This window comes from Prionailurus viverrinus, chromosome D1 (assembly GCF_022837055.1).
Source record: "Prionailurus viverrinus isolate Anna chromosome D1, UM_Priviv_1.0, whole genome shotgun sequence".
Classification (NCBI taxonomy): Eukaryota; Metazoa; Chordata; class Mammalia; order Carnivora; family Felidae; genus Prionailurus; species Prionailurus viverrinus.
The window spans coordinates 58,194,084-58,208,878 of record NC_062570.1 but is presented as its reverse complement, the minus strand read 5'-3'; the positions used below and the strand labels follow the sequence as shown (position 1 = coordinate 58,208,878).

Genomic DNA, 14,795 nt, shown 5'->3' with positions numbered 1-14,795 from the left:
AATATGTACATAAATCCACTCACTGTTAATCTTAGAGAAAGGAATTGTCTGAAGTTTATTTATATATGTTTTAGCAGAGCTGCTTAGTGGTTTTTGGGTAATGCTGGTAACTGTGTTTGTATAATTTGTCACTGCTCATATTTCTCATTGCCGACAAGGCAGGGACATTTTCTCAAAATTCCAAGTACAGCATATTGAGGGATAATTTTCAGAGGTCGTTGTGATAACGCTCTTTCTAACTACCATGGAAGCATAAATGAGAAATATGTGGATAAACTGATTATATTAAAACCTTCCATTTCTTATTTTAAAAATAGCTAGTTTTTACCCATATTATAAAAGGAACATAGATTTAGTAATGAAAATTTAGGAAATGTAAAAAAGGTGAAAAATCACTCACATTCTACTACTTGAAGATAACTAATGCGAACTTTTGGTACAAAGCCTGTATTAATAATAATTTTAGTAGTAATAGCTAACGTTTGCCTACTATGTGTCTGTACCATGCTAAGCTTTATGTATTATTTTACTTGATTCTCCCTGTCTTTTCTTTAAATATTTTATCAAAATAGGTTTTTACAGTATATGCTGTTTTATAACTTGCTTTATATTCCTTAATAATATGTTATGTACATCATTGTACGTCACCTTTTTATATATTCTGTTAAGAACTGCATAGTATTCTGCTGTATGATTTTACCACAGTTTATTTTTTCCAATCTTACTGAACTTTCAGGTATCTTTGATTTCCTGATTTCATATTTTGATAGTATACTTAGAGCTAACCCTTTACTCACAAAGATAGGAAGAAATTAGAATACATTGGTAAAATAGACTTGTCGAGTCACAGGAAATGCAAATTATAAAGCTTTTGGTATGTTTTAACTGACTTCCACTTAACTAATTTATTGAGCTAACTGTTTCTCTGCATTTCCCATATAAAACATACTGACTGATGCTCACAGCATATTCACGATTTATGAGCTCGTTCCTGAGATCTGCATATTGTTGACACTACTGGTTAAGTTGAATGCTTACCAAGGATCAGTTATAATTCCAGTTATATTGTTTTTGAAATTATGTTAATGAATTAAATATGTCCAACCAATGTAATATAAGTGTGAAAACTTTGAAAACTAAGTTGATTGCATTGTAAACACTTGATAAAGGAGAGGATTTTTAAAAAACTGCTGTAATGATATGTGTAAGCAAAATAAATGCAAAATGTTAGGGAAAAGATTTTTTTTTTCTTTAAAATTTATTTATTTTGAGCAAGAGAGAAAGAGAGAGAGAGGGAGAGAGAGGAGAGACAGTGGATCCCAAGAAGTCTTTCATGCTGTCAGCACAGAGCTCGACTCGGGGCTCGAACTCACAAACTGTGAGGTCATGACCTGAGCTGAGGTCGGATGCTTAACCCACTGAGCCACCCAGGCACCCTCTGTTTTTAGTTTTTTTTGAGGAACCTCCATACTGTTTTTCAGAGTGGCTGCACCACTTTTCGTCCCAGTCAGTGGTGCAAGAGGGTTGCCCTTTCTCCGCATCCTCTCCAGTACCTGTTGTTACTTGTGTTACAAATTTTAGCAATTCTGACAGGTATGAGGTGGTATCTCATTGTGGTTTTGATTTGTATTTCCCTGATAATGAATGATGTTGAGGATAAGAGCTCTTATATTAAGGGTATTGACCCTTTGCCATATATTTTTCAGATAGTTGCTTCTTATTATTGTTTATTTATGGTGTCTTTTGACATACAGGTATTTAACATCTCTAGATAATAAAACCCAGCAACTTATTCCTTTATGGTAACACTTTTGGGGTCCTGCTTATGGTAGTCCATGATTTTTATATATTCACTTTGGGTGTAATGGTAAGCATAATGGGTAAGAGCACCGACTTTAGGGATAGACTCATTTGATTTGCTTCTTTGGCATTGAATGTTGGTTCTGCCACTTACTAACTGTGACCTTAGGCCAGGTACTTAACCTCTGTGTGCCACAGATGCTTTATTTGTAAAATAGGGGTAAAAGTAATATCTCATAGGGGTGTTATGAGGATTGAAACAGTTAGAATTCGGTCTGAAACATAGTAAGCACGATATAAGTGTTAAATACAGTTATATAGTATTTTTTTTGAATGTTTTATTTTTTTACATTTCAAACTTTATTTTTGTTATTTAATTTAATTTTTTTTTTTAAAGTAGGCTCCATGCCCAGCGTGGGGCTCGAACTCATGACCCTGAGATCAAGAGTTGCAGACTCTACCAATTGAGCCAGCCAGGTGCTCCTGTTACTTAGTTTAAAGTAGGGATCTAACGTAATTCTTTTTGAAGTGATTAGCATATCACAGCACTATAAAGTAATCCATCCTTTATCTCACTCGCTTGAATTGTCATATTTATCTAATATTTAGAATTATCCAATTCATCTGGGGTTTTTTTTGCCATAACTAAGAAATAGATCTTTAGCTTTAGACCTGGACCTATGTTTACATCCTGGCTCTGTTGTTTCACCTTGGCAATATTATTTAATCCCTTCTTAAACCCCAGATTTCTCAGCTGAAAAATACAAATAATACCTATCTTATAGATTTTTGAGCATACTAGATTTGGGTAGTGTCTGTTACATGTCTGGTACATAATAGCTATTCAGTAATGTTAGTTCCCTTTCCTCTTTAACAAAAGTTTGGAGAAAGGAGACAGTTGTTATGACCTATAATCGACTCTTCAATGTTCTCTCACTTTGGAAGAACTGAATAGTTCAGATTCAACTAGTTTTTATATCAGGGAACTAGGTCCCCAGAGATATGTAACACACATAAGGTAACAATATCCCTGTCCCCTCCAGGGACAGTTTATTAACTGAGAAGATACAATAGAATATATCAAAGTTTCTCGATCATGGCACTATTGACATTTTGAGCTCAATAATTCTTCATTGTAGTGAGCTATTCCCCAAGTGTGACAAGTAAAAATGTTTCCAGACATCACCAAATGTGATGAGGTAATTTGCCCATGGTTGACCACTACAATATACGAACATAGTGCTGCAGACTTACTAAAGGAGGAAGTGATAAACTTTTTGGCAGAGTTGGGAGAACCTTTGAGAAGTAGGCAATTTTTTTTTCCTTCTCTCTAGCTTACGTTATTGTAAGAATACAGTGTATAATACATATAATATAAAACATTTGTAAAAAAAAATATTTGTAATTAAATTAAATTTACTTTTTTTTTTTTTTATTTTTTTTTTCAACGTTTTTATTTATTTTGGGGACAGAGAGAGACAGAGCATGAATGGGGGAGGGGCAGAGAGAGAGGGAGACACAGAATCGGAAACAGGCTCCAGGCTCCGAGCCATCAGCCCAGAGCCTGACGCGGGGCTCGAACTCACAGACTGCGAGATCGTGACCTGGCTGAAGTCGGACGCTTAACCGACTGCGCCACCCAGGCGCCCCTACTTTTTTTTTTTAAAGTAAGCTCTGTGTCCAATGTGGGGCTTGAACTCACAACTCTGAGATCAAGGGTCATGTGCTCTATTGACTCAGCCACCCAAGTGCTCCAAATTTACTTATTTTTATTTGAGTATAGTTGAAAGAAGGTCATTTTAAAAAATTACCAATTTTTCTATTTCTTATGCTATTTCTTATTCTTTTTCTATTTCTTACTCTCCTTTTCTCTTATTTGAGTTCATCAGTAGGTAATTTATCCAATTATTAATCACCTGCTATATTCCAGGTACTTCTCTGGGCACTGAGACTACAGCAGTGAATAAAACTGTGATGTAGAGCCTACCTTCTTGGGGTGTAGAACTAGACATGATTTGCTAATGATGTGGGTGTGAGATGTGACAGAAAATGAGGAGAAGGGATGTTTCCAAAAATTTCCAAAGAAATGGGTAAATAGTGGTGCCATTTACTAATGAGGTCAAGTAGTTGTATTGGTGTGGAGCAGGGAGAAATGAGAGTTCCGTTCTGAACATGTTAAGTTTGAGGTGACCACTATAAAGCCAAAGGTGGACGGATGCCTAGCTGGCAGTTGGATAGACTACCTGAGTCAGGAAAGGGGTTGCGCTTTGTTGCTTTAGGGATTAATTCCATTTCAGAGAGTGAGTAGGAGAGTGTTTAAATGTCTTTGTTTCTTGGGCCCTGCAAATGAGGACTGTGGTTGCTCTTATGGATATAGGTCAGATGGCTTCACTTTCCTACCTAGTATTGTTTAGGTACTTCATTCCTTTTTTTTTTTTTTTTTTTTTTAATGTTTATTTTTGAGAGAGAGAGACAGAGTGCAAGTGGGGGAAAGGCAGAGAAAGAGAGGGACATTCAGAATTTGAAACAGGCTCCAGGCTCTGAGCTGTCAGCACAGAGCCTTAATGCAGGGGCTCGAACTCATGAACCGAGAGATCATGACCTGAGTCGAAGTCAGATGCTTAACCAAATGGGCCACCCAGGTGCCCCTGAGGTACTTCACTCTTATTACCACACTGCTGTTGGTGGTATTTGTTGAGTTGTTACTATGTACGTAGTCTATGATTGTGTTAAGGTGCTGGACACGGACGCTTGGCTGGCTCAGTTGGTAGAGCATGCGATTCTTGATCTCAGGGAAGTAAGTTTGGAGCCCCACGTTGGGTGCAGAGATTACTTAAAAATAAAATCTTTCAGGGGCACCTGAGTAGTTCATTTGGTTGAGTGTCCGACTCTTGATTTTGGCTCAGGTCATGGTCTCATGGTTTGTGATTGAGCTCCATGTTGGGCTCTGCACTGACAGTGCGGACCCTATCTCTCACTTCTTCGCTTTCTGTCCCCCCCTCCCCCCCCGACTGCATGCGCACTTTCTTTCTCTCTCTCTCTCAAAATAAATAAATAAAAAGAGCACCTGGGTGGTTCAGTTAGTTAAGCATCTGACTTCGGCTCAGGTCATGATCTTATGGTTTGTGAGTTTGAGTCCCACATTGGGTGAGCTCAAGCCCCGCTTCAGGTGAACACGAACCCCACTTCAGGTAGGCCCTGCTTTTCTCTCTCTCTTTCTCTCTCCCTCTGTCTATCTCTCTTTGCCCCTCGTGGGAGTCTCTCTTTCTCTCCCCCACCAGAAAAATAATAAATGTAAAACCTTTTTAATAAGTTATTTTTTAACAATATTGATTCCACTTATGTTAATTTTTTAATGTTTATTTACTTTTGAGAGAGAAGGAGAGAAAGAGAGAGCAAGCATGAGCGGGGAAGGGGCAGAGAGAGAGGGAGACAGGATCTGAAGCAGGTTTCAGGCTCTGAGTTGTCAGCACAGAGCCCAATGCGGAGCTCGAACTCATGGACTGCAAGATCGTGAACTGAGCTTGGCAGGCACTCAACCGACTGAGCCACCTAGGTGCCCCTCAAAAAAAAAAAAAAAAATAAATAAATAAATAAATAAATAATTAATTAACAAACATTAAAAAATTAGAAAAAAAGTTATAAAAATTTTTTTTAAATCTTTCAAGGAAATAAAAAAAAGAAAGTGCTGGACATTGTTCTGACACTTACAGAGCTTGTCGTGTAGCTGGGGAGCCAGACATGGAGTTAAAAGAAGTTAATTGGCTTAAGGCCCAAGATTAGGGTGGTAACAGTGGTCTTGGAGAAGAAAGACAGATCTGGGAGATAGTTCTCCTGCACTAGAATGTGAAGGCAGGGCTGTCCGATTTACCTCTGTGTTGCTATTACCAGCAATAAGAAACTAGGAGCAGAATGGGATTATTATGAAGATCAAATAGTATAATGTATTTGAAAATGTTTTATAAATGATAAAACATGATATAAAGGTTAATTGTTGTCATAATCCTTAAAATTAAAGGATCCACAATTAAGTTAACAGTACTTTTATTCCAAGGAACCAAAGTAAAGAAAAGGGCACCTGGGTGGCTCAGTCAGTTAAACGTCCAGCTCTTGATTTTGACTCAATTCATGGTCTTGTGGTCATGTGATTGAGCCCCATTAGACTCCACACTGAGCATGGAGACTGCCTGAGATTCTCTCTCCCTCTCTCTCTGCCCCTCCCCCACTTGCACATATGCTCAAAGTCTCTCAAAACATGAAGAAAAAGTCTTAGATTGTGTTAGAGTTGATAGATGTATCCCTTCAGTTCTTGCCAGATTTACTCATTATGGCTCAAATGGCATAGAAAAAAGTAAAATGGAAGGTTGGATAATTTAAAGCCAAAGTCCCTACTTTCTCCTTAATAATTTAGGTCATATGGGAATCACTGTTGCCAGGAATATATCTGGGATTATATATCTTAGTCCTGCATTTCTGGAATGTTTGCACCTGGGTGTTTTTTAATAAAAAGGGTATGTATGTATACATGTGTATGGTCATTGCTTATGTATGAAGTCATTGTTAATGTTGAAACTGCATAAGTGAATCAGAATTTTTTGTTACTTATTCTGAAATAGACATATACACATAATTAGGATTTTACAGAGAGAATGTAAAATAGTAAATTGGAAGCATCTTTGCTTTTCCTTGAATCCTTCTGGTACATTTTAGTTGACTTTATTTTGTGTAAATAGGTTCCTAAGAATTAGGTATCTTAATTCTAAAATAGCAAAAGATGAAAATGATGGAAATGGTATGGGGATAGGAAAAACTGTTTAAAAAGCTGAAGCAGGAGACTGTATAGATGATTAGAAGAACATCTTTTTGTTTTGAGAAATAAAAGGTATTGGCACTAGCCTTGTTAGGAGACAGGTGATGTCCTTTGTGCTGGGAAGTGTAGGCTTGAAGAAGTCTTGGGGGAATGTGAAACAGGGAAATCTTTAACATATTTCAAGAGAATAAGAGCATTTCATTATTTATAACACCAGTTGTTTTGTTTTTTGAATAGATAACGTGCCTGGACATTTCCAGTGGAGGCGGCCTTGGTGTGTCTTCTAGTGCTGATGGGAGCATGAAGATCTGGCAGGCTTCCAATGGCGAGCTCAGAGTAAAGGCTTTGAATATGCTTTTTGGGTCTCATCCCTGAAGGGTGGTCTGAGAAACCTTAGACTGGGTCATGGGTGGAAGAGTGGCACATTCTAAATTTGTAGGACCACTGCACTTCAGTTGACCTTTGTTCTCCCATATGTTAATCTCGGAACCATCCTCAATCTTGGTGATTTTCCAGAACAAATTGGGGCTGGAACAGTGGAGGAGCCACTGTGAATGTCTAAATGGGTGGTCCCTTGGTATGAACTTCCTTCAGTGATCAGTTTCTAAGACAAAGTAACTAGACTGTTATTACTAATTATATGGCCGAGCCCCTCTAACCCATACAGAGGATTTTAAGAAGAGGAAAGAGTCCTCAAGCCTCCATGTATGTAGAAGTAGACTTAAAGATGGCTGTGAGAACCTCGGAGTTCAAATCCACAACATCTGTAGCCAGAGCTACAGGAAAGGGAGTCAGCAGCTCTTAGAACACTACCTGGTATACAAATGAACTAAAGAGTTCCTTTTCGACCCCCATAGTTCTAAAACCCAGCATGTAGGTATAGCAGGTAGATATTTCATTAAAGGGACCGAGGATATAAGAGGTAAGAGAAAATCAGGGGATGGACAAGAGAACTAGCATGGAATTTTCTTTTGTTTTTCCAGAGAGTATTGGAAGGACATGTGTTTGATGTGAATTGTTGCAGGTTTTTCCCATCAGGCCTTGTGGTTCTGAGTGGGGGAATGGATGCCCAGTTGAAGATCTGGTCAGCTGAAGATGCTAGCTGTGTGGTGACCTTCAAAGGTCACAAAGGAGGTATGAAGGGTAATTTCTCCAAAAGGCTTCTCTAATGATCCCCGGAGATGAATCACCAAAAGGTAGAAACAGAAGCTAGTTATCTACAGAAACACAAATAATTCCTCCAACTGGCCATTTAAATGAGCTATTTCCTCAAGGATTAGACATTACTTTGACACTGAGTCTTGTTATTACTAACTGCCTTACACAGATAGTTGTTTTCCACAATAGACAAGTGAAAAAAATCCTCCCCAGGAGGTCATCAGCTTGTGTGCTGGGAGAGACAGAGATGTGTGCCAACATTTTCTCATTAATCCTTTGGCTGAGGTGATAATAAAAGCTGGGTGGCAATGGCTGCATCACTAGACAACAAAGATAGAGCGTGGTACTTGTCAGGTCCCATGGATTTAAGTCACAGTTCAGATACTAAAAATGGATTAGCCATACAGCCAGTTGATATCAGGTTATAGAGACAGAATGAGAACATTTTCCCCTTGTAACTGGTTAGTTTGTTGGAAAAAATGATAATTTAGAAATGTTTCATCCTTAATCAGAATGTTAAAAAGCTTCATGGGATCAAGCCCCACATCTGGCTCTGTGCTGACAGGGCAGAGCCTGCTTGGGATTCTCTCTCTCCCTGTCTCTGTATACCCTTCCCCTTCTCTCTCTCTCTCTCTCTCTCTCTCTCTCAAAATAAACATTTTTTTTTAAAAGCAGAGGTAAGATTTGTGTATGGTTTTTTGTTTTATTTTCGTTTTGAGAGTGATGGGGGTGGGTACAGAGAGAGATGGAGGGAGGGAGGGGGGGAGAGAGAGAGAGAGAGAGAGAGAGAGAGAGAGAAAGAGAAAATCTTAAGCAGGCTTCACACTGAGGGTTCAGTCTCACAACCATGAGATTGTGCATGATTTGAGCCCAAATCAAAAGTCAGTCGCTCAACTGACTGAGCTACCAAGGTGCCCCCATCTTTCAGTCTTCTTATACTTTCTTATGTCCAGGTTTTTTTCATTTACAAGGGGAACGACCTGAGGGAGATGGGGCTACTCTATCTTGTCCAGACTGGAAGTCACATCTTTTTGTAAAATGGGGAGATTAATCCTTTCAATTAGTTCTCAATGGAAGCAGTAAGACCGTGATTTTCAAACTGAACTAAGATGTCTTCTTAATTTTTATTTAAAACACATGTTTTAAAGCCAAAATTGAAGCTTCAAAACCACTGTTCTAGGACACTACGCTAAGAATTAAATCCAAACCTTTTTCCATGTCTGTCTCTAAGGGCTAGTCTTTGAACCACTGGGAAGCAGGGACTCTTTTATTTATTTCTGTTTTGTAGCACTTGAACTTGCCCAGCATGTAGTACGTATCCAGTGTGTGTTTGTGAAGGAATGGAGTCATTATGCAGATCCATCTTCTCTGCCCTGTAATTCCTTTTCTACCCACTCCATCACAGGGTCGTTTTTTTTTTGTTTGTTTGTTTTTTTCTTGCCAGGTATTCTGGATACAGCCATTGTTGATCGGGGCAGGAATGTGGTGTCTGGTTCTCGAGACGGAACAGCACGACTTTGGGATTGTGGGCGCTCAGCCTGCCTGGGAGTCATTGCAGACTGTGGTTCTTCCATCAATGGAATGGCTGTGGGTGCTGCTGACAACTCCATAAATCTTGGCTCCCCTGAGCAGATGCCCAGTAAGTTGATAATGATATGTTGAGCTTATTTTGTTACCTTAGGCACCTTCAGTGTTTGCCTTAGCTTCTCCTTCCTCATCCTTTCCTGGTCTTTGGCTGGTATTTGATTATTCTCACCATAAGGTTAATATTTATTGCGTACCTATACTATGTTCCTGTTGCTTTGAAATCTACAAAAGAAGTATATGTCATTGTTAACTACATTTGAGTGAGTACAGTCTAGCTTAGCAGACGAGACTGATGCCTATAAAATAGAACAAAAATTTTTTAGCTGAAACAACTTAATGATTCTTAATGCAAATGTAATGGTTTTTTGGAAGAAGAGAGTATTTTATATTTTAGGTTAGTGTACATGAGACAGATGTCAGAAAGAAGTTGACTTGAACCTTGAAGGATGAATTTGGGTTGAACAGACAAAAATGGGAATAATGGGAGATGGGGGGGAGGAATAGGGGCAGTTCACATTAAGACGGTTTGGAGGTAAAATTGACTTGGGTAGAAAGATATGCATGGCCGGGGCAGAGGTTTGATTAAGAGTAGTAGTAGTAGTGGGGGGCCCCTGGCTGGCTCAGTTGATAGAGCATGTGACTCTTGACCTCAGAGTTGTAAGTTTGAGCCCCATGTTAGGTGTAGAGATTACTTAAAAAAATCTTTAGGGGCGCCTGGCTGGCTTAGTCAGTAGAACGTGCAACTCTTGATCTTGGGGTTGTGGGTTCAAGCTCCACATTGGGTGTAGAGATTACTTAAAAATTAATTTTTTTTAAGTTTTTATTTTTATTTTTGAGAGAGAGAGAGCAAGCATGCTCAGGGGAGAGGCAGAGAGGGGAAGACAAAGAATCCCAAACAGGCTTAGGTTATGATCTCATGGTTCAGTTTGTGAGATTGAGCTCTAGGTCTAATGTATAGACCTCTTTCCTGAGTTTCAGACTCTTTAGATGTCTGATAGACAGCTCAAACTTAACCTTACCTAGCATGGAATATTTTATTTTCCTCCACCCCAAATCTGTATTTTGTCCTGTCTCAGTAAATGGCACTACCATCTACCTATTTGAATGATCATTCACAATCCATCCCACCTTTCCTCATGTCCTATGTTAGCAGACTCTGTCATCTCTACCTACAGTCTACAGATTGTTTCTGATTTTTCCACCTGCCCTCTTCTCCCTTCCTCCTAGTCTCGTGTTCTGGTCTGTCATCATCTGTTGCCTGTACTCATCTCCTGTAATCCATTCTCCTGAGAGCAACTTTTGTGGTCATTTAAAAAAGCATAAGTTATGTCTCTCTCCTTTGTTCCTACTCTCCTCCAGTAGCCTCCTTTTATACATATATTAAAATCCTAGCCCCTTCTCTTGGCTTATCACAAACCCTTACACTTTCTAACCTCCTCGTTCCTCTCTAGTCTCATGTCATACTGCCCTCTGCTAGACCCGCCACGTTCCAGCCACAGGCCTTCTGTCTGTTCTTTCATCACTACAAACTTTGCCAGCCTCTTGGTCTCTGCCTTGTTCTTCCCTTAGTCTGGAATGTACTTCCAAAAGTTCTTTGCATGACTACCTTTTGGTTACCATTCAGGTCTCAGTTGAAAAATGGCCTCCCTGGAGTTTTTTTAAAGTTGAAGTTTAAATTTAAAGTTACCTTCCTCACTCTCCTTCCACTGTCTACTCACTTTTGATCATACTTTTCTGTTTTGCTTCCTTTGTGGAACTCATCACTGTCTGAAAATATCCTATTTGTTTATTTACCTACTCCACTATTTCCTCTTTCCACTAGAATTCTTGAGAGTAAGGACCTTGTCTGTTTATATATTACTGTTACTATGTTACTATTTGTGTATGCTATTTGTATATTACTAGGATAGTGTCTGATATGTAGTAGACCCTCAATAAAGATTTGTTTAGTGAATGAATAAATTTCATTGACTACAGACCGTAAGAGCCTTGAGGGCAGAGACTATTTTGTTCAGATTAACTTATTTATTAAGTAATCTCTACCCCCAACATGGGGCTCCAATTTATAACGCCAAGATCAAAAGTTGCATGCACTACTGACTGAGCCAGCCAGGCACCCCAAAAGTCACTCTTTTTAAAATGTCAGTTCTGTGAATTTTGACATATGTGTACAGTCATATAAACAATATCAAAAGTCCAGATATAGAACATAATGTTTTTTTAAGTTAGTAAGTTAATCACTAACAGTAATTCAGTAGACAGCCATCAGTATCTGCTTTCTGGGCACAGCCAGCTGATCAGCCTTGCCCACTGTTAACTTGGCTCGTCTGTCATGCAGGTGAACGGGAGGTTGGAACAGAGTCGAAAATGCTGCTGTTGGCACGGGAAGATAAGAAACTTCAGTGCTTGGGACTGCAGAGCAGGCAGCCGGCAAGTGGTTCCTCTAAGACTTTTGAACTCTGGTGCAACCTGGGTCACTCTGATTTTTGAAAGGCTGTTTTGGAAACATTTGTTTGCTCCCTGTGTTCACTTTTTGAGGAAGCTGCAGGAATAAGGAACAGTAAAGTGTAATGATTAAGAACAGAGGTTTTGGGTTAAGGGCAACATTCACATCCTAGCTCCTCCACAATGGCTGTGACATTGAACAGGTTACTTAACCATTCTGAGCCTCAGTTTCCTTGTCACCAAACTAGGCATAGTAGTACTCACCTTCCAGGGTTATGTGATAAGGATTAAATGCTCTACTGCATTGTGAGCTTTGTTTAGTCACTTTCTCTCTGGGCCTTAGTATGCTATATATAAAATGATGAGGTTGTGTAGATTCCCTTCTGTGTCCAAAGTAATGTGAAGAAATTCTGAGTAAAGGACTCATACGTTCAGGGCTTTTGATCAATTAATGGCCAGAATGTCTTTTATGGAAAAATTAGTTTAGTTTTCTTCCTTCAGGCTCTGAGGTTTTGCTGGGCAAGACTGTGCTCTTCATTAAGCTCTGAGTTCCCTGGGATTCAACTTTTAAATTTTCTTTCCAGTTCCTGTCAACATCACCCAAACAACTTTAATGATTTGGTTTGGCCACAGGTTTTTTTGTTTATTTTTTTAATGTATATTTATTTTTGAGAAAAAGAAAGAGAGCGGGGTGGGGGGGGGGGGGGCAGAGAGAGAAGCAGTCTCCAGGCTCAGAGCTGTCAGTACAGAGCCTAATGCAGGGCTCAAACTCACGAACCATGAGATCAAGACCTGAGCCAAAGTCAGACACCTAACTGACTGAGCCACCCAGACACCCCCAGGTTTTGTATTTCATTTCTTCTCGTTACTTCATTATGCTAGTGATGTTTCCATTTTCAGAAATGACGTTCCAGGAACATCACTCTTTTTTATCATATTGCTTTTGCACTCTGAATTTCCATGTTGACTTTTCCTTCCAATGAGAAATCACAGGTTTTGTTTGCTTGGCTGGGTTTGTTTTTTTCTTTCCTTTTTAGAACATTTGAAGGAGAAACGATCACATTGAACTAATAGTACAGAATACATAAAAATCTGATAATTTCTTTTGTCAGGCACATGGGGAGAATTATAATTTTTTATTTTTAATTTTTATTTTTTAGCATTATTTTTGAGAGAGAAAGAGAGTGAGTGAGTGAGTGAGTGAGTGAGCGGGGGAGGGTGGGGCAGATAGGGAGAGAGAGAATCTCAAGCAGTCTCCATGCCCAGTGCTGAGCCCAACACGGGGCTCGATCCCACAACTGTGAGACCATGACCTGAGCCGAAATCAAGAATCAGACACCCAACCAACTGAGCCACCCGCGTGCCCCTGTAATTCTTTAAGTTGCCACTTCATTTAAGCTTGTTTCTTTTCCTACATAGTGTCTCCCTTCAAAAGGTTGTTAGAAATGACACGAAGCAAAATTTAAATGTGTGAATTTCAAGTGTTTCTCAAATGGAAGGTTCTAATGAAAAGCAGGAGAAGAAGGATTTGGGGTATTGAGGATCCTATGAGTCAATGTATTGAGGGGTAATAGTTTGAAAACTGCCACCTTAGGGTATGGTATTACATAAACTGCTGAAGTACTAAGGGAGCCTCAGGTTCCTGAAATCACGAGAGTGGTTCCTCCTCCATTGTTGGTGAATTTAGATCGAGAATGTTGAAAGGGAGAAGAAAGAAAATTTCTCTAAAAATAGGAGAATTTTCTTTTTTTGGTGGCTGTTTATTCCTGAAAACAAATTAATCTTTAAACAGCAGTTTTGGCTCCTGCTTGTTCCCAGGTGTTCCTCTTTGTTGGCTCAGATGCCTTCAACTGCTGCACTTTTCTCTCTGGCTTCTTGTTATTGGCTGGGACACAAGATGGAAACATTTATCAGCTGGACGTGAGGAGTCCGAGGTGAGTCACCACTCATTTGCATGATGCAGGTCTTCTTACAGAGTGGAAATTTTTATTAGCTTTAACATTGATTTAGGATAGCATGGAGATGACTGTTGAATCAAGGGTGTATTTTTCCATTTATAAAGGTTTTCCGGTTTGAGTTGTCTGATTGTTCTTATTATTCCTGGAATCATATTAAAAGGTAATTTGATTCATGCTGTCATGATTGTTCTATTGTAGTGATTACTGTGGAATCTAAGCTTAAATAATGAACTAACATTTCACTTAAATGATTGTGTAGAACTTGTAATTTTAAGGAGCTCAGTATTTTTCTCAGTGGTATTAAATCTGGGTTGGCCTAAGATTGATCATTTTTAGTTCATGCAAGCCAGCTGTGTTTCTTTGTTTAGCTTGGATCATAACCTGTCTGAAACAGGCCTTATTCTGGTCTTACAGATACCCAGAGAAAATCAAGCAACCCCTCTGCCCCAGGATTTAACAGTTTCTCCAATTTCTGTCCTTTCTTCCTTTCATTTCTTTTCTTTGTTCAGTTGACATTAAATGAATGGCTTTTGTGGGCACTGAAGAACAGAAATAAAAGATACAGACTCTGCCTTTGAGGCAGTTGGAGTCTGACAGTAAAAATGGGCAGGTAAAAGACTGTTGTGATGCAGGTGTGATCAGTGCTCTACACAGGAATTTGAGAAAGCACTTCTTCTCCAAGGAAATGAGGATTTTATTGGATTTTGTCCGGTAGGAAGTTACCAAATAAAGAAGGGGCCTGCCTTGATAGAATCACATATAGAGCAGGGTGAAGACACGTATGGCACTTTCAGGGATCTCTAAAATATGACAAATATGTATGATACAGACTGGGTGGGAGGGAGGAGTGATGCCAGACAGGAAAGCAGGAGTTTGTTTAGAAAGAACTTGCAAGCCATCCAGAGGAGTTTGGACTTTATTCCAATAGTAGTAAAGAAATTCCAACGAAGGAGTGATCACCTTATACCTTTTCTCCCATAATTTAAGTTACTTTACTTTTTTACTTGTTTTTGCCCTGTGGAGATAGGGAATCTCTG

The 14,795-nt window shown here is 39.2% G+C and overlaps 1 protein-coding gene across 3 annotated transcripts in view; it reads left to right on the top strand.

The window, feature by feature from the left end:
* PAAF1 (proteasomal ATPase associated factor 1) overlaps positions 1 to 14,795 on the top strand; it is a 33,703-nt gene that overhangs the window by 11,907 nt on the left and 7,001 nt on the right. Inside the window, exons 5-10 of one of the 3 annotated variants that reach the window (XR_007156525.1) lie at positions 6,848 to 6,946; positions 7,594 to 7,744; positions 9,213 to 9,407; positions 11,694 to 11,785; positions 13,619 to 13,734; positions 13,863 to 13,918. Coding sequence is in view for 2 of the 3 variants with exons in the window: in XM_047879285.1 (XP_047735241.1) it covers positions 6,848 to 6,946; positions 7,594 to 7,744; positions 9,213 to 9,407; positions 11,694 to 11,785; positions 13,619 to 13,734 (653 nt within the window). In the remaining variant the exon portion in view is untranslated. The remainder of the gene's footprint in view (positions 1 to 6,847; positions 6,947 to 7,593; positions 7,745 to 9,212; positions 9,408 to 11,693; positions 11,786 to 13,618; positions 13,735 to 13,862; positions 13,919 to 14,795) is intronic. The other 2 variants (XM_047879286.1, XM_047879285.1) reach the window with 2 other exon arrangements.